This window comes from Motacilla alba, chromosome 22 (assembly GCF_015832195.1).
Source record: "Motacilla alba alba isolate MOTALB_02 chromosome 22, Motacilla_alba_V1.0_pri, whole genome shotgun sequence".
Taxonomy (NCBI): Eukaryota; Metazoa; Chordata; class Aves; order Passeriformes; family Motacillidae; genus Motacilla; species Motacilla alba.
Window position 1 is genome coordinate 455,781 of NC_052037.1, and position 18,662 is coordinate 474,442.

Sequence of the window (18,662 nt, forward strand, 5' to 3'; positions counted from 1 at the left end):
TGGCTGTTCTCTCCTATTATTGTGCTGTCAATCTCCTATTAGCACATTATAATATGCTACACTGAATGCATCTGTTCTGTAGATCACAAGTCCTAATTGTCATTTGTTGAATCACTTTGTCTTATATGATTGTTAAGCAATTATTTCACCCAAAGCAGCTTAAACTTTGATTACTGGATAGTGTTTACAGGGATCAAAGGGAAAAATCAGCGGCGGCTTCAAACATTTTTTTTTTTGCTGCGGAAAACGAGGAGCGAGCGGGGGATGCCGAGGCACGGGGGTGACCTGGAGGTGCTTCCCGGCCTCCTGCCTCCGGGGGCACGACGTTTGTCCCGGGTGGTTAAAGGTCCGGCGAACGGGGAGGTCAGGAGACGGATGCGAAGTGACATTCCTGCCAGGATCGCTCATGGAACGAGCTCTCCTGGCGTGCGGCACCAGCTGCGGGACAGGGCCCCGCTGCGGGAGAACACCCCTGCCACGCTGCTGAGCCACTGCAGCCCTTCCCATCGGGGGGAAACCTCCCTGCTCCCCGAAAGGATGGGAATTCGAGCAGCGCTTGGCCCGGAGGGGTCACATCCCAGATTAATCCCCCATGGGAGCGGCGGCAGGGGGTCAGCAGAGGACAGGGCTGAGGCGGCGTGCAGAGCCCTCGGCACACACATTTATTTTGGCTTCGCCACCCCGCTCCAAAGCCCTCCAAGAGCCCCTCTGGAAGCTCGGATCCCTCACACCATTCCCCCTCCGAAGTGCGGGGGGCTGGAATGCCGCGGAGCGATCCCAGGGCATGGGAACCCGGCCGGCAGGGAGGGGCTCATCACCGGGGGCTTGGGCTAATCCCGGGAATCTCGGGCTGCCAGCAGCGGGAAGGAATGCTGGGCCATTGTTCCCGAGGAGCCCAGACAGGACCGAGAGAGGCAGAAAACCACGCTGGTGGCTCCTCGGCTCCAGACGGCTCCATGAGCCAGCAGGGATACACAAACTGTCAGAAATCTTCTGCTTCCAACCATCCTCTCCAGCAAGGCGGGGATGGGACCTGAGTGCCACAAAAAGGTCCCTCCCCGGCCGCACGTCCCCTCCTGCCACCCCTGCAGCACATCCCGGGAGGAGATGGAACAAAGCTGCCCTCGCCGTGGTTAAAATGAATGGATTTCCTCGCGCAAATGGGCGCCCAAATAATGGGAACACAAAACTCTTCATGAACCGGGCTCGTCCCGAGCCAGGCCCGTCCCCAGCCAGGCCACCAAGTGCTTCACAAAAGGGGGAGAATCGGGGAAAAGAACCAGAGCGGATTTTCTGCGGGTTCTCGGGAGAATCTCCTCCTGCTGCTCTCCCCTCCCAGGGCGCCCGTGCCCGAGGACACAGCTCCGATTCCCAGCACCCCTCCAGCCCCACAGCCCCACCCCTGGGTGCTGCTCACAGGTTTAGGCACAGAAAGCTCAAAGGGTCCCTGAGGGTCCCGTCCCCTGGCTCACACAGCCCGGGGGGGCTTTTCCAGCTGCCTTTCCCGTTCAGCCCAGCTTGGAAATGCTTCATCCCAGAGAGCTGGGGAGCAGCAGGAAGGAGCTGAGCTCAGGGATGTGCAAACCGGCTGCTTGTAAAACCAAAAAAAGTTGAGTTTGGGGTAGAAACCCTGAGAAAAACACTTTATTTCTAGATTTTGTTGTGAAAAAAAAAATCCAGTTCCTTCCTGCATCCTAAAAAAGTGATGGCACGGCCTAAAGAAGCCTCTAAGGAAGTTGTCAAACCTTGGGATGAAAACAGATCTGGAGGAGCAGGTAAAAGGTAGCAGCTCCAGCCCAGGTAAATTGCTTTTTAACAAGGAGACAAGGCCCATCCCTGGCATCTGCCGTATGTTTTTATAAAGCCCAGAAATATGTTTTTAAAAGGCCAGTAAATAAAGTTCCTATCGATTTGATCTCCAGTGTAATCTGTTTTTCTGTCTGCCACCCCGAGTGGTAATAAAAGGGAATCAGGGGACGCAGCTTTGGGTTAATGCAGCGATCCATCACCGTCGGGGGCTTTGCCACGCTGCACAATCCAGAAACTGCCCCAAATTGGTGCAAGGGCCAATTTTCTTTTCCAATTTATTTTTGCTTGAGCGAAGCAATATCGAGGCAGGACGAGGAGGACGCGTTTCCCGTCCTTCCAGATGTTCTCCTCCTTCCCCGGGCTGGGAAAGGGCCTCCAGCAGCTCCCGGGCTGGGGGTTTTGGGAAGGTGCTGGGGGTACTCGGGGGTTTGGAGGTCAGGTCTGTGCAGCGCGGCCCAAAGGGGGATCGGGATGTGCTCAGGAGAGTTCTGCAGCGAGGACTGAGCATCCCAGGGCTGATCTCCCACAGATCAACCATCCTGAACATCCCAGGGCTGATCTCCCATGGACTGAACATCCCAGGGCTGCATCTCCCATGGACTGAACATCCCAGGGCTGATCTCCCACGGATTGAACATCCTGAACATCCCAGGGCTGTTCTCCCATGGATTGAACATCCTGAACATCCCAGGGCTGATCTCCCCTGGATTGAACATCCCAGGGCTGATCTCCTACAAGATCAATCATCCTGAACATCCCAGGGTTGATCTCCCATGGATCAATCATCCTGAGCATCCCAGGGCTGATGTCCCATGGATTGAACATCCCAGAGCTGATCTCCCATGGATTGAACATCCTGAACATCCCAGAGCTGATCTCCCATGGATCAATCATCCTGAACATCCCAGGGCTGATCTCCCATGGATCAATCATCCTGAACATCCCAGGGCTGATCTCCCATGGATCAATCATCCCGAACATCCCAGGGCTGATCTCCCATGGATTGAACATCCTGAACATCCCAGGGTTGATCTCCCATGGATCAATCATCCCGAACATCCCAGGACTGATCTCCCATGGATCAATCATCCTGAACATCCCAGGGCTGATCTCCTGAGATATTCCCAGATCTTTGCCCACCAGGACAGGGCAGTCCAAGGCTTTCCGGGGTATCCAGGCCATCCAGAACCACTCTCCTGTTGCTGGCAGTGACCCCTGACTCCCTCCCTGAGCCCATCGCTCACTGAGATGCCCCCACACACAGCAGGTGCCCTCATGGCGCTAAAAGTTGCCCCCAGATGGTTTTTTTGGGGCAGTAAACTGATGTTTGATAAAGCTGGGTTTGACAGCTCAGTGTTTAAACATGACCAAATATTCAAATCCACCCTGAAATGATGCACTAAAGTCCCCCAGGCCAGATTTTGCTGCCGTCAGAGCTCAGCTTTGCAAGACGCCACCCCACTTTCAGCTCCTCACCCCAAACCATCAATGTTCCCTTCCCTGAGGAGCTGCAGGGCACAAAGGTGACCCCAAACCCATCCCAAATATCTGGGACGAGAATGGGAAACCTCCCATTCCCCCCCCTCCAGCAAACTGATAAATATTTCTCGAGAGAAAAACAAACACTCCGCATTTGGCTTTTCTGGTGGTTGTTTTTCTTGAAGAGACAAAGTGTTCCACAGAGAGCCGACACTTCCTACACAAGTTTGCATCCTCAAACCCCGAGATTTTCTGCCACGGATTTGGACGGGAAAAGCATCTCCAGCCCTTCAGCCAGCCCTCCCCACCCCATCCAGGATCACCGAGCTGGAGCATCCCACTGGAGCACCACAGGGAGATGGAGATCTCCTCGCTTTGCCAAATTTCCCCGCTCTCGTTTGGGAATAAATTAGGAATAATCAAATTTCCTGGGTTGAGAAATACCCACATAAAGCATAAAAACAACTCTCACGCCGCAGCTCTTGTTCCCACTCAATTTAGGGTGAGCTTAGGAGGGAAAAAGATTATCCCAAAGCACCCTGAGAGGTTCGGGAGTAAGAAAATGGCATATTCCTGTTTAAAAATAAACAACTGAGGAGAGCCGGCTCTCCACGAGGGGTTTAAGGCCACGCAGATGAACTCTGGACGCTGCAGCAGAGCTGGGGAGGCATTTTTGGGGAAGGCCAGAGGAGAAAGCCACCCCAAAGCCCGGGAAGCAGCGGGGCCCCGTGTCCTCAGATGCCGCCTCAGCGCAAGATGTGCCGAGATGTCTTGGAAGGAAACGGTGCCAAATCCTCAGCGGAGCCTTCCCGGTGCCAGCGGGAGCCGCCACCCGTGCCAGGGGCTCCCTGGGGACCTGCCACCCCCGAGGCACAGCTGGAATTCCAGCCCAAAATAAACAGGTGCCGCCCCCAAGCTCCCGGCTCAGCCTTCCCTGCTTTTTGCGGATTCTGGGACGCACAGCCCGCATCCCACTGGCACAGCCTGGCAGGGTCTGGCTCCGGTCCCCAAAATCCTTCCCACAGCCGCCGGCAGCAGCGCTCCATCCCCGGAGAGTCCCCTCCCTTCTCCCGGCCCTGCTTTGCTTTCCAGGACTAAAATTAAAGGGAAAACAACTGCCCACATCCCTGGGAAACTTCAAACTCCTGGAAAGCCGGGGATGGGGCTGCGTGCAGCAGACCCTGCCAGGAAGGAGGATTTTTTTTTGGAGAATCAGAATCATCTTTAGGGAAAAGTTCTCCTTCCAACCATGTGATCCGCAGGGGGAAGAGACTTCCCCGAGCCGGAGAGACGGATTGTTCACACTCCGAGGGAACGCCAGCAGAGCTGCCTTCTCCCTCAGCAGCTCCCGGGCTGGAGCTGGCCATGGGAATGACAGGAATTATTGGGACAGGGCGGCTTTTGGGGTGCCGGCGAGGATTCCACCGGGATTTGGGAACGCCACGAGACGATGCCGCATCCCGGGACAGATTTGGGATCACAGCAGGGCACGGCACGGGTGTCCCCTAAAGTACCCCAGGGTCATGCCATTGATTGTCTCCTTCCCGTGCCCGCAGCGCCCTCAGCGCAGATCCCGGCGCTCCCAGTTCCTCCCATTCCTCCCAGTTCCCCCCAGTTCCCCCAGTTCCCCCCAGTTTCCCCAGTTCCCCCCAGTTCCCCCCAGTTCCTCCCAGTTCCTCCCAGTTCCTCCCAGTTCCCCCAGTCCCCCCTAGTTCCTCCCAGTTCCCCCCAGTTCCCCCAGTTCCTCCCAGTTCCCCCAGTTCCCCCCATTTCCCCCCAGTTCCCCCAGTCCCCCCAGTTCCCCCCAGTCCCCCCAGTCCCCCCAGTTTCCCCAGTTCCTCCCAGTTCCCCCAGTTCCTCCCAGTCCCCCCAGTTCCCCCAGTCCCCCCAGTTCCCCCAGTCCCCCCCAGTTCCCCCAGTCCCCCCAGTTCCTCCCAGTTCCCCCCAGTTCCCCCAGTCCCCCCAGTTCCCCCAGTTCCCCCAGTCCCCCCAGTTCCCCCAGTTCCCCCCAGTCCCCCCAGTTCCCCCAGTTCCCCCAGTTCCCCCCAGTTCCCCCAGTCCCCCCAGTTCCCCCAGTTCCCCCCAGTCCCCCCAGTTCTCCCAGTCCCCCCAGTTCTCCCCAGTCCCCCCAGTTCCCCCCAGTCCCCCCCAGTCCCCCCCAGTCCCCCCCAGTTCCCCCAGTTCTCCCAGTCCCCCCAGTTCCCCCCAGTTCCCCCCAGTCCCCCCAGTTCCCCCCAGTCCCCCCAGTTCCCCCCAGTTCCCCCCGGCCGGGCGGCGCTGGAGCTCGGGCAGTTCAATGCTGCCACCTGGTGGTGACAGGGGGGAACAGCAGCACCGGGATTCCCCCCCCCCACCCCGATCCCAAATTCCACCGCGGATCCCAAACCCCATGGAAAATCCCAAACCCCATGGAAAATCCCAAACTCCATTGAAAGTCCCAAATCCCACTGAAAACCCCAAATTCCACCATGGATCCCAAACTCCACCGCGGATCCCAAATTCCATTGAAAATCCCAATTTCCATTGAGAATCCCAAATTCCATCGCGGATCTCAAACTCCACCCCGATCCAAAATTCCACAGCATATCCCAAATTCCACAGCAGATCCCAAAATCCACAGCGGATCCCAATTTCCAGCCCGATCCCAAATTCCAAAGCGGATCCCAAATTCCAAAGCGGATCCCAAATTCCAGCCCGATCCCAAATTCCACAGCAGATCCCAAATTCCAGCCCGATCCCAAATTCTACAGCGGATCCCAAATTCCTCAAGAATCCCAAATTCCATCAAGAATCCCAAATTCCACAGTGGATCCCAAATTCCATCAAGAATCCCAAACTCCAGCCCGACTCCAAACTCCACCACGGATCCCAAACTCCACTGTGGATCCCAAATTCCATCAAGAATCCCAAATTCCACAGCGGATCCCAAATTCCATCGAGAATCCCAAATTCCATCGAGAATCCCAAATTCCACAGCGGATCCCAAACTCCATCGAGAATCCCAAATTCCAGACCGATCCCAAACTCCACTGCGGATGCCAAATTCCATTGAGAATCCCAAACTCCAGCCCGATCCCAAACTCCACTGCAGATCCCAAATTCCACCGCGGATGCCAAATTCCATCAAGGATCCCAAATTCCACAGCGGATCCCAAATTCCATTGAGAATCCCAAATTCCACAGCCGATCCCAAATTCCATCAAGAATCCCAAATTCCATCAAGAATCCCAAACTCCAGCCCGATCCCAAACTCCACAGCGGATCCCAAATTCCATTGTGGATCCCAAATTCCATTGAGAATCCCAAACTCCACAGCGGATCCCAAACTCCATCGAGAATCCCAAATTCCAGACCGATCCCAAATTCCATCGAGAATCCCAAATTCCACTGAGAATCCCAAATTCCATTGAGAATCCCAAATTCCAGCCCGATCCCAAATTCCACTGCGGATGCCAAATTCCATTGAGAATCCCAAATTCCATCGCGGATCTCAAACTCCACCCCGATCCCAAATTCCACAGCGGATCCCAAATTCCATCAAGAATCCCAAATTCCATCGAGAATCCCAAATTCCACAGCGGATCCCAACTTCCATCAAGAATCCCAATTTCCATCAAGAATCCCAAATTCCAACGCAGATCTCAAACTCCACCCTGATCCCAAATTCCATCAAGAATCCCAAATTCCATCACGGATCTCAAACTCCACCCCAATCCCAAATTCCACAGCGGATCCCAAATTCCATCAAGAATCCCAAATTCCAACGCAGATCTCAAACTCCACCCCAATCCCAAATTCCAACGCAGATCTCAAACTCCACCCCAATCCCAAATTCCAACGCAGATCTCAAACTCCACCCCAATCCCAAATTCCACAGCGGATCCCCAATTCCAGCCCGATCCCAAATTCCTCAGCAGATCCCAAACTCCATCGAGAATCCCAAACTCCATCGAGAATCCCAAACTCCCCCGCGGATCCCGGAGCTCAGGGATCCCCAGGGCGGGAGGGTTTGGAGAAGTTGATTAAAGGAATTCGTCACAATAAAATCCGCGGTGGGAAATTTCAGCCTGAATTTCTTTGGGGTTTGGGGTTTTCGGTTTCGTTGGTTTTTGGGGTTTTTTTTTTTTTGGCTGAGTTGGGGCAAAGAAATGAAAATGCCACAAGGGAGAGAAAAAAAATCCAGAGCCAGAATAGACCAAAAATTAAATGGTTGAAGTAGAGGAAATAAAATTGAAATGGGCAAAATGTAGTAAAAATTAGAAATATTCGCTTGCCACAGCATAAATATAAAATTAATTAAATTTTCTCTGCTTCTGGCCGTTTAATTCCTATTTTTCCTACATTGTGGCCGTTTATTTCCTTTTTAAACATAGCCAGGATGGAGCACAAAATGAAATCAAGAGGCCACAAAGAGCAAAAAAATTCAATTATTGAGTGGCCACGCGCAGCAGAAAAAAAGAATTTAATTGCTTTGCTGCATCCTGGCCACTGAAACGGTCACAGAACGTTAGAATTTAATTAATTGTTTTAAAAGTGGATGTGGGGAAATTGTAAATTGCTGGATTTATAGGGGAAATAATGGTTAAAATGCAGCAAATATCCTAAACTGAAATGTGGTGATACGGGGAAAGAATTCATTAAATGGGACACGTGGCTGGAATGGCTGGAAAAGGAAAAAAATGTTAGTAAATGGCCAAATGGAAAAATATAACATTAAAAATTTAAATATAAAAAGAGGTAGAAGTATGAAATATAGAGAAATAATTAAAGATAAAAATAATAAAATAGAAAAATAGAAAAATAAAAAAATTAAGTAGAAAAATTATAAAAGAGAAAAATAATAAAATAGAAAAATAGAAAAATAGAAAAATAATAGAAAAATAAAAATAATGAAATAGAAAAATGATAAAATAGAAAAATGATAAAATAATATTAAAATAATAGAAAAATAAAAATAATAAAATAGAAAAATAATAAAATAGAAAAATAATAAAATAGAAAAATAATAAAATAGAAAAATAGAAAAATAATATTAAAATAATAGAAAAATAAAAATAATGAACTAGAAAAATGATAAAATAGAAAAATGATAAAATAGAAAAATGATAACATAGAAAAATGATAAAATAGAAAAATAATGAAGTATAATATGAACTATAAATATAAAATATAAAAATATAAAAGTGGTTTCAGTGTAGTAAAAACAAGTCTTAATGTGAGAAAAGGTGATTTAATGGCCACAGTGTAGGAAAAAAATAAAAATAAATTATTTTCAAAAAATCACCGAAAAAGGCAATTCCATTTGTGCCCAGCTCAGCCCCCGGCCCGAGGCCTGAGCCACGGAGGGGAGGCGGGCAAAGCTCCCCAGGCCCCGGAGCCCCGCGGCCTCACCTTCTTGGCCCAGGGGTAGCGGACGCGCGGCTTGGCCCAGTCCCGGCTGAGCTTCTGGCGGTAGCCGTGGCACTTGGGGATGTAGGAGCAGCTCACGTCGCCCACCTCGGGGTAGATGACTTCCAGATCCCCCCTGGAAAAGGGCGCGGGGAGGAGAATGAGGCTGGAGCTGGGAACGCAGGAGATCCCTCTGGCCGCCCTGGGTGGCTCCAGAGCCGGGCAGGGGCTCAGAGACCCCGGCACGGAGTCACAGCCACCCCTGGATCTGAACCCCTGGAAACAATTCCAGCTCTGTGGGAGGATTTACAAGCCACAGAGTTTGAGTGGAGTGATAGTGGATTTGTCACAGGGTGGAAAAGTAGAATTTTGGGGGTTTAGAATGGGGGTTCAAGAGGCAAATGGAGGAATCTGGGCCTTCTTCTTGTCCTCCACCTTCTGCTGTGATGGTGGCACTTTTGGATTGGTTTAGAGTGGAGACAGACTGTCCAACACAGGTGACAGGTATTGGAAAATCATTGTAAAGAAAGCACACGTGGTTGTTAGTATAAAAAACTAACACGGCCCCAAGGGCGGTCAGGGTGCCACGGGCTGAGCTGCCAGCCAGAGCTCAGCAGCTTGGAGAAAAAATGGATTAAATAAGAAAAAATAAATAACCTTGAGGAGCAGAACAGGAGAATCTCCACTTCTCTTCGGTCACAGGGCTGGGAAAAAGGCTCTTTAATACCTCGGGAGCCATTTCAGCAACACAAACCGAGAGCTGGAGGTGGGAGCGGGTGCCAGGGAGGGCTGGGGATGGGGTTGGCAGTGCCAGCGGGGTCTAAGGGTGATAATTATTATAATTATAAATTCCTTCCCTAAATCTGCTGAAGAACATTTGAATTCCTGTGCTTTTTGGGTGTTCTTCAGCAGATTTTGGGAAGGAATTCCTCCCTGAGAGGGTGGGGAGGGGCTGGGATGGTGTGGGAACCCAGAATGTCCCGCAGACATTCTCGGATGTTCCAGACCCAGGTCAGAAGCATCTGAGACCCTGGCATGCAGCCAGAGACCCCTGTGGCTTTGAATCTGACCCACGGAACAGTTTACCAACTTTGCAGGAAGAACAAGGAGGCACACAAGTTCAGGTGTTGTAGCAGAAGTAGTCCCGAAGTGAAAGGAAGGATTTCTGAGTGCTGTACAGGGGGGTTTAAGCCTTGTACCCAGGGGTCCAAGTTTTGTACATGGGGGTCAGGGGTTCTAAGATGGAGGGATTTGGGTGTGCCCTGTCCTCCTTCTTTCTCCTTCCCAGCCTCCATGTCTTTGGTGCTGTTGGCACTCACAGATTGGTTTAGAGTAGAAAGTCACCATTCAATATAGACAGGAGGCATTGGGGGAAAAGTATAAACATGGAACACGGAATGTGTGATATAAAAGATGGCAGCAGCCCCTGGGAGGGCAGTGTGCCTCTGTCTGAGCTGCTGAACGGGCCACAGCAGCTCAGGAGAAGAATCTTTTAGATAACCAACAATAAACAACCTTGAGACCGGACAACAGAGGACTGCTGAGTCTTTCTTTGAAGGCACGGGTTGGAGGAGAGGCTTTTCCATCTTTCGGGGTCACCCCAATCCGGGGGTGAGACCCGACAGGATGGAATTCCCAGAGGAGCTGGGGCTGCCCCTGGATCCCTGAAGTGTCCAAGGCCAGGCTGGAGCCCCCTGGGACAGTGGGAGGTGTTGGGGTTGGAGCTGGGTGGGTTTTAGGCCCCCTTCCCACCCGAGCCACTCCAGGATTCCATGGGAAAGCAGCCTCCTTCCTCTGAAGCTTTCCATGGAAAACTTCTGCCATCCCTGACGCTGCCAAAGGCACTCCCAGAGCTCTGCACAGCGGGCTGGGGGACAACCCCAGGGACACGCCAGGAACAGGGAAAAGGAGGAAAACAGCCAGAACCCACAGCCAGGGGACACCGGAGTGAACGGTGCCGGGAGGTGACACAGAGGGCATTGCTGTGGGGCTTCAGGGCAGTCAGGACTTGGTGAAGGGAAGGAGAGATCTCGGCTCCATTTCAGAAGGCTGGTTTATTATATTATGATATATATTACATTAAAAAAGACCACACTGTAACTGTACTACAAAGAACAGAGAGAAAGATTCATCAGAAGGCGAGACAGGAATAGAGAGGAATGAATAACAAAGTTCTGTGACTCCAGAGAGTCCCAGAGCTGCTGCCTCCTGGATTGGCCACCAAGCAGAAACATCCCACACTGAGCAATGGAGGCAGCACCTGCTGCATCCCACAGCAGCAGATCACAAACTGGTCACACTCGAAGCTGAGGCCCTTCAGCTTCTCAGGAGAAGAAAATCCTAGCAAAGGGATTTTCATAAAATATCACAACCACACAGAGGGAATGGCCGGGCAGGAGGTGACACAGAGGGAATGGCCAGGCTGTGCCACTGTGGTATTTTATGAAAATCCTTTTGCTAGGGTTTTCTCTGAGAAGCTGAGGAGCCTCAGAAAAGAAATGCGAGCAGTAACTATCTGATGGCTGCAGAACGCTCTGGAGATGCTCCAGCAGCAGCTGCACCTTGGATTGGGCTCATGTGGATTGTTTGTAACTGATGACCAGTCATGGTCCAGCGGTGTCGAGGCTCTGAGAGTCACGAGCTTTTATTATTCATTCATTCCAGCTTTCTGATGTATCCCTTATTTCCTTTAGTATGGTTTCAGTAGAGCATTTTTAATATAATATAATATAATATAATATAATATAATATAATATAATATAATTCATATCATATCATATCAGCCTTCTGAAACACAGAGTCAAGATTCTCATCTCTTCCCTCGTCCTGGGACCCACAGACACCGCCACAGGGCCGGGCAGGGGACAGAGGCCAGGCTGGGCAAGGGACAGAGGCCAGATGGGGCAGGGGACAGGCAGGGGACAGAGGCCAGGCCAGGCCAGGCTGGGCAGGGGACAGAGGCCAGGCCAGGCAGGGGACAGAGGCCAGGCCGGGCAGGGGACAGGCAGGGGACAGAGGCCAGATGGGGCAGGGGACAGGCAGGGGACAGAGGCCAGGCCAGGCAGGGCACAGGCAGGGGACAGAGGCCAGATGGGGCAGGGCACAGGCAGGGGACAGGCAGGGGACAGGCAGGGGACAGAGGCCAGATGGGGCAGGGGACAGGCAGGGGACAGAGGCCAGGCTGAGCAGGGGACAGGCAGGGGACAGAGGCCAGATGAGGCAGGGGACAGGCAGGGGACAGAGGCCAGATGAGGCAGGGGACAGGCAGGGGACAGAGGCCAGATGAGGCAGGGCACAGGCAGGGGACAGAGGCCAGGCTGGGCAGGGGACAGGCAGGGGACAGAGGCCAGATGAGGCAGGGCACAGGCAGGGGCCAGAGGCCAGATGAGGCAGGGGACAGAGGCCAGGCCAGGCAGGGCACAGGCAGGGGACAGAAGCCAGATGAGGCAGGGCACAGGCAGGGGCCAGAGGCCAGGCTGGGCAGGGGACAGACAGGGCACAGGCAGGGCACAGAGGCCTCGGGGCGAGGCTCACCTGCAGAACTCGTGGTCGGACTCGCTGAGGGTCTGGAAGATGCAGGTCCGGGAGGCCTCGCTGCCCCGGGCGCCCGGGAGGAGCAGGGTGAGCGCCACCAGCACGGCCCCCAGCAGCTTCATCCTGCCCTGGGGACACGGGGACAGCAGGGTCAGCCCCACGGGACGCCAGCGCCCCCAGCCCAAACCAGCCCAGGCCCAGCCCCATCCCTGCCTGTCGGATCAGGTTCTTTTTTGATTTAGAGATGGGGTAGCTGAGGAGCACTTTAAAAACTTTTATTTTATTTTTAGTCTCACGTGAAGGGCGAGACAATACAGATATAATTCAATTTATACACATATTTTTAATATATATATTAAATATTCATACATATTATATATCTAGTATATATATTTTATATATTCAATTGTTATCATTCACACCATTACAATCAGAAGCCAACTATTTTTTAATTACAATACATTATAAGCATTTTTTGGCCTATCAGCTTTTGCCATGCCATACTGTAAATGCTTTAAAGTTAATTATCTAGAATTACTCCTCGTGGGTTTTACTCTAATGCATCTTTCACTGTTCTATTTCTCTAAAGTATTTAGTTTTATTCGTGAGCCCATCCTTTGAAACTTGTTTCCAGTTATATTTCTCATCAAAATGTCCTATATTTTGGTATTTCTAAGTCAGTATTTCTTATCTCAAGGCTTGCAAACTCTGAAAAGTGCATATTATATGGCTCTCCGCAGATATTTACTAGGTGTATTATGCTGTATTGATTAGTAGTGCTGTATTAACATTTTAATGGGATGCTAAATGAAGTTTTGTAGTTAAAAATGTAGTTAAAAATGTTAAAATGTAACTTTTGTAGTTAAAACAGAAACTACACATGTGGGATATTTTCTAAAGAAAGGAATGAGGTGCTCGCACCCAGACAGCAGCCACAGGACAGCTCAGTCTTTCAGAGAAAGAGAATTTATTGCTCCGTTATCAGGAGAAATGAACTTCTTCCCGCCTGCTCAGCCCTGCAGACGCCGTCAGGATTCAGAGGAAGCAGCTGACACTGCCCAGCCAGAATCCTTGGTGTGAATGGAATTTCTGCATCATGGGTGAGGTGTGTGAATGTGCAAGAGGCTGTTGCTTTTAAGGGTTAATCCTCTGTGAACGTGGGTCCTTTTTCGGGCTTATTTTGCCCAGAAAAGGTACCTGGACTATCTGTAACTCTTTGTGTTTGTTGTCCCATATTGTCCTAACCTCAATTGTTCAAATTTTCATTACTCTTATTATATTGCTATTTTAATAACCATTTTATTACTATTAAACTTTGAAAATTCTAAACCCAAGTGGCTGGCGTTTTTCACACCGGCAGGTCAAACCCCTCACTTACCCCATCCCCGAACAGAACAGAACCCGACCTGACACCTGCCCATCATTTCCTCCTCCAGCTCCACAACTCCAACCCCGTTCACTCCAGCACGGAGCCGCTCCCTGCTCCCCTGTGCCAGGAGATCCCGAGCCCCAGCGCAGCTCAGAGGAGCCTTTCCCGCAAGGCTGGGGACATTCTCCACGTGGCCCCGGGAATGTCCCCACGTGGTGACACCGCGGCGATCCCGGGGACACCGCGCTCCGAGAGGGGACCGAGTCCCCATCTCCACCTGCTGCTCTCCCAAATACGGTGGGAAGCCGGGATCAGGGGTGGCTGTGGTCTGTCCCCAAGGACGCACACCCAGCCAGGACACCAGGATGCGTCCCCAACGCAAGGCACGGTCCCTGCGGGGGAACCTTGACCCGGCCACCCCCTGCGGCGCTTTTCCCACACGGGGACAACTCCGGCCGCCCCTTTTTAAGCCTCGAGGGGGACGGGGGGACACGGGGCTGGGTCCCCCAACCCCTGCCAAGCCCAGCGCCAGCCCCCAGCTCCTGGCCGAGCCGGCAGCCACGGGCCACCAGCGAGCCACTTACCGGGGTCCTGGGGACGGCTGAGAGCTCCGAGGCAGAGCCCGGAGGTTTGAGGTTGCCGTGGAGATGGTTTCCTTGGAAGGAAGGGACACGGGGACTGGGAACGAGAGCCAGAGCCCAGGCGAGGGGCAGCAGCTGCTCCGAGGCTGCCAACGGCTCTTTAACCCCCGGCAACCGCCCCAACGGCCCCGAGCGGCCCCGGCGCCGCCCGGCGCAGCCCCCGGAGCCCCCGGAGCCCCCGGAGCCGCTCGGGCCGCTCAGCAGCGCTGCCGGCACAACCTGGGCTCGCCCGTCTCGCCCATTGCCCGATGGGCTCCGGGGAAGAGGCACACGCGAGTAAATGAAATGAAATGAAATTCCAGCGGGAAAGAGCCCGGTGTGAGCGGGATTACAGCAGCGTTACATAATGGAGCGGCGGCCGCACGCTCGGGGAACGCGAGCGACAGAAAGAGGCGCCGGGCTTAACTAATTAGAAACATTAATGGATTGGGAATGATCGGGAGCTTTTAGGGGCTTAATGGCTCCCGTTCCCACGCTGCCGAGATGGGCACAGCCCGTAATTAGCGCCCTGAGCCGGCAAACGGGCTCGCGTGAGTCAGGCTTTCCCAGGAGTGCCGGGCGGGCTGAGTCAGGGCTGGGGTTTGCGCCCTCGCCGTGTCACATGGATGGGGGGGCTGGAAAATTCGGGGTCCCCAGCGTCGGGCTGAAGCTGGTGATCAGCAGAAAGCGCCCAGAAATGCGGTCGTGGAATGGTGGGGAAAGCAGGAATTTCCTTGGAGAAACGGGGATGTGGATGGAAGTTGAACAAGAGGCAGGGCAGGGCAGTTGGGCACCGGGAGAGGTGGAGATGTGGACAAAGGACTCCTGGTGAAACATGGAATGGCTTGGGATGGAAGGACCTGAAATCCCATCCAGAGCCACCCCTGCCATGGCAGGGACACCTCCCACTGTCCCAGGGTGTTCCAAACTCACCTTGGGCACTGCCAGGGATCCAGGGGCAGCCACAGCCCCTGGGAATCCATCCCAGCCCCTGCCCACCCTCATTCCTTCCCAAGATGCCACCCAAATCTCCCCTTTCCCAGCGGGAGCCATTCCCTGGCTCCTGTCCCTCCAGGCCTTGTCCCCAGTCCCTCTGCAGCTCTCCTGGAGCCCCTTCAGGCCCTGGCAGGGGCTCTGAGCTCTCCTGGATCCCTCCCTTCTCCAGAGGAGCATTCCCAGCTCTGCCAGGATCCAGAGGGGCTCCAGCCCTGGAGCAGCTCTGTGGCCCCCAGGCCTGGCTCAGGATCCTCTCCAGACCCTCTGCGGTGTTTTGGGTTTTCTTTTTTTCGTTAACCCTTTGCAGAGGTTCCCAAAAAACACTGAGAATCTGAAACAGGATGAACTCAGAACAGGTTTGGTTTTGTTTTGTTTTGTTTTTTTCCCAAGCCCAGAGGCTGAGAAAAGCCCTTTGCAGAGCCAAAATCAGCCGCTTCCCCTGGAGGCCTCTCACAGATCATCCCAAAAGGGTCTGCCGATGGAAGAGGTGCAGGGGGAATCTCCCAGGGATGCTCAGGAAGCAAAGCTCATGGGAGCAACGGTTTTACATTTTTAAAAATGTAAAATTGTACAATTTTTCATCTTCCCATGTAGGATGAACCATGGCTTCCACCCTAAAAAGAAAAAAAATAAAGAAAAAGAAAAAAACAGAAAATAGTTTTTTGGGGTTTTTTTTAAACAAAGATTTTATTTCCTCCACTCAGGAGAGAGTTTAAAGGGCAGCAGGAAACGTGGCCAGCTTCCACCAGGATAAAAAACCCATGGGAAAATGCTGCCAGGGCCAGACACCCTCTGCTGTGCGAGGCTCCCAAGGGGCAGGAAACCACTGGGATATTTAATTTTTAAACCCCTGTGGTTTCCAAACCCAGGCCAGGGTGACTCCAGAGCTGCTGGCTTTGCTGTCCCTGCCACATTCCTGGAAATCCGACCCCAGGGATGGGTGATTTCCACCGGAATCCTCCTCCTCCTGCTTGTGCCTGGAGCTCTCCCAGCTGGCAGAAGCAGAAAAACCCCAGCAGAGGCTGCAGGCAGCAGCTTCCCCTCTGGAAGAGGATCCTGCTGGAGGAAAAGGCAGCTTTGGTGTCAAACCAGGGTGGGGGGAAATGATCCCTCGGGTTTGAGCTTCTCTGTTTTTCAGATCCTGCGCTCTTTAGCGCGTGGGTCTGGGCTTCATACTGGGGGTGGTGAGCTCTCTGCACAGAGCAGGGGGACAAAACAATTCTGTCGTATTGGCGGGGTGCCAGGAGGAATGATGAGTCTGACTCCATGCTCTCAGAAGGCAAATTATACTATATTTTTAATATTTAGATTATATTTATACTATATTTATACTATATTACATTTATATTATATTATACAGAAAGGCATATTATATTTATATTATATTAATATTATATTTATACTATATTGTATTATGTTTATACTATATTATACTATATTATATTATATCATATTATACTATATCATATCATATCATACCATATTACATTATATTATATTACATTATATTACATTATATTACATTATTATACAGAAAGGACACAGCCAGAGGCTGAAAGATAATAATGGAAACTCGTGACTCTCTCCAGAGCCCCGACACAGCCTGGCCCTGATCGGCCAAAGAGTGAAAACAACTCCCAGGAACCAATGGAACAATCACCTGTGGGTGAACAATCCCCAGCCACATTCCACAGCAGCAAAACACAGCAGAAGCAAAGCAGATAAAATTGTTTTCCTTTTCTCTGAGGCCTCTCAGCTTCCCAGGAGAGAAATCCTGGGGGAAGGGATTTTTCCAGAGAATACGAGGGTGACACAATTCCCTCTCTAGCTGGGGACAAAGGACAATCAGTGCAAGTTTCAGGCCCAAGAACAGAAACAACGTGGACTGAGGAGACAAAACAAGGATGGGACTTCATAACCTGAAGCTGCAATTGGACAATTAACTCCAATATGCAAGGGGACCAAAGTGAGAGACCCTGTGAGCGGTCGTGCATTTTGGGACCGTTTTGGGTTCATTTTGGGACCCTTTTGGTTCATTTTGGGACCATTTTGGGACCACTTTGGTTCATTTTGGGACCATTTTGGTTCATTTTGGGTTTATTTTGGGACCATTTTGGGACCATTTTGGGACCCATTTTGGTTCATTTGGGGACCCACTTTGGTTCATTTTGTGTTCGTTTTGGGACCATTTTGGGACCATTTTGGTTCATCCTGGGACCATTTTGGGTTCATTTTGGGACCATTTTGGGACCATTTTGGTTTATCCTGGGACCCTTTTGGGTTCATTTTGGGACCAGTTTGGTTCATTTTGATTCATCCTGGGACCATTTTGGGTTCATTTTGGGACCAGTTTGGTTCATCCTGGGTGCAGCCCCGGCTGGGCTCTCGTGCTGCCCAAGGTGGATCCATGGAGATCCTTTCCATCAATCCCTGCTCTATTCCTCAGCTCTGCCCAGCCTCTGCTCCAGCTCAGCCTTTCCAGGACATCAGAGCCGAGCCCCGCTCCTGTCCCGGCCACCCCGGGGTGTTCCCAGGCTCCCTGTCCTGACTAAACCCCGTGGGACCGCAGGAATCTGGTTTTTCCAGCTGGGTGTGATGTTCAGGGCCCAGGGAAGTCCAGGAATTCCCCCCTCGTTCCAGGCTGGGACAAGAAACAAAGAGATGCTGCCCTGTGCTTCAAAATGTTCACTTTTCTTTGGATAAAAACAGCACTGAAAACCTGTTTAAAACCCTTCAGTTCTCCCAGCTTTCATGAGGGACATTTCCCAATATTCTGGAAATAAAACAAATAATTACAAAAATAAAATAAAATAAATACATAACACATTATAATAATTAATAAATAAAATAAAGCTTTCACAGTAATCAGCACAAGATTAATTTAATTAATCAGACGAGGGAATCAGTGGAATAAAATCACTGCAGTCCCAACATCAATTCATTTGGGAGCAGATATTTAAATAGAGACACAAAAATAAATATATTTTGCGTTTGCATCCCCAGCAAACAGCTCCAGAAGCTGCTCGAAAGCCTCCCAGAGCTGACAAAACCGAGAGGTAGCTGAGGAAATGATTTTCCTGCTCATATCAGAGATTAAAAAGCTCTTAATAAAAGGCGAGCACCTGAAGGCAGGGAAGGGAGGGAGAAGGCTGGGGCTTGTTTTAACAGCAACAAAGCACCCGTGAAAGCCAAATCAGCCGAGCTGGGAGCCAAGTTCCACCCGGGCTGAGCCACGGGGCCAAAAACGGGGCTTTGAGAGGGGAAGGAAGGGGCAGAGGAGGCAAAACCCCCCAGCACATCCCCCCCGGGCACTCTCCCATCGCTGCCAAGGAGCCGCGATATTCCTCAGGGGAGCTTTAAGATCCAGCTGAGGCAAAAATAGCAAATTTTCGAGGCTCCCCATGACCATCAGCTGAGAGTGAGGAGCTCTCAGAGCTCCCCCACACGTGCAGAGCCTCCAGCTCTTT

At 51.7% G+C, this 18,662-nt stretch overlaps 1 protein-coding gene across 1 annotated transcript in view; it reads right to left on the bottom strand.

Annotated features, from left to right (window-relative positions):
- Nucleotides 1–14,788, bottom strand: part of LOC119710968 (phosphatidylethanolamine-binding protein 4-like) — a 41,569-nt gene extending 26,781 nt beyond the window's left edge. Inside the window, exons 1-3 of the mRNA XM_038160542.1 lie at nt 14,164–14,788; nt 12,211–12,338; nt 8,680–8,812 (exon numbers count right to left, since the gene is read on the bottom strand). Of these exons, the coding sequence (XP_038016470.1) occupies nt 8,680–8,812; nt 12,211–12,332 (255 nt within the window). The 5' untranslated portion in view covers nt 12,333–12,338; nt 14,164–14,788. The remainder of the gene's footprint in view (nt 1–8,679; nt 8,813–12,210; nt 12,339–14,163) is intronic.
- Between the last annotated feature and the right edge of the window lie 3,874 nt (nt 14,789–18,662).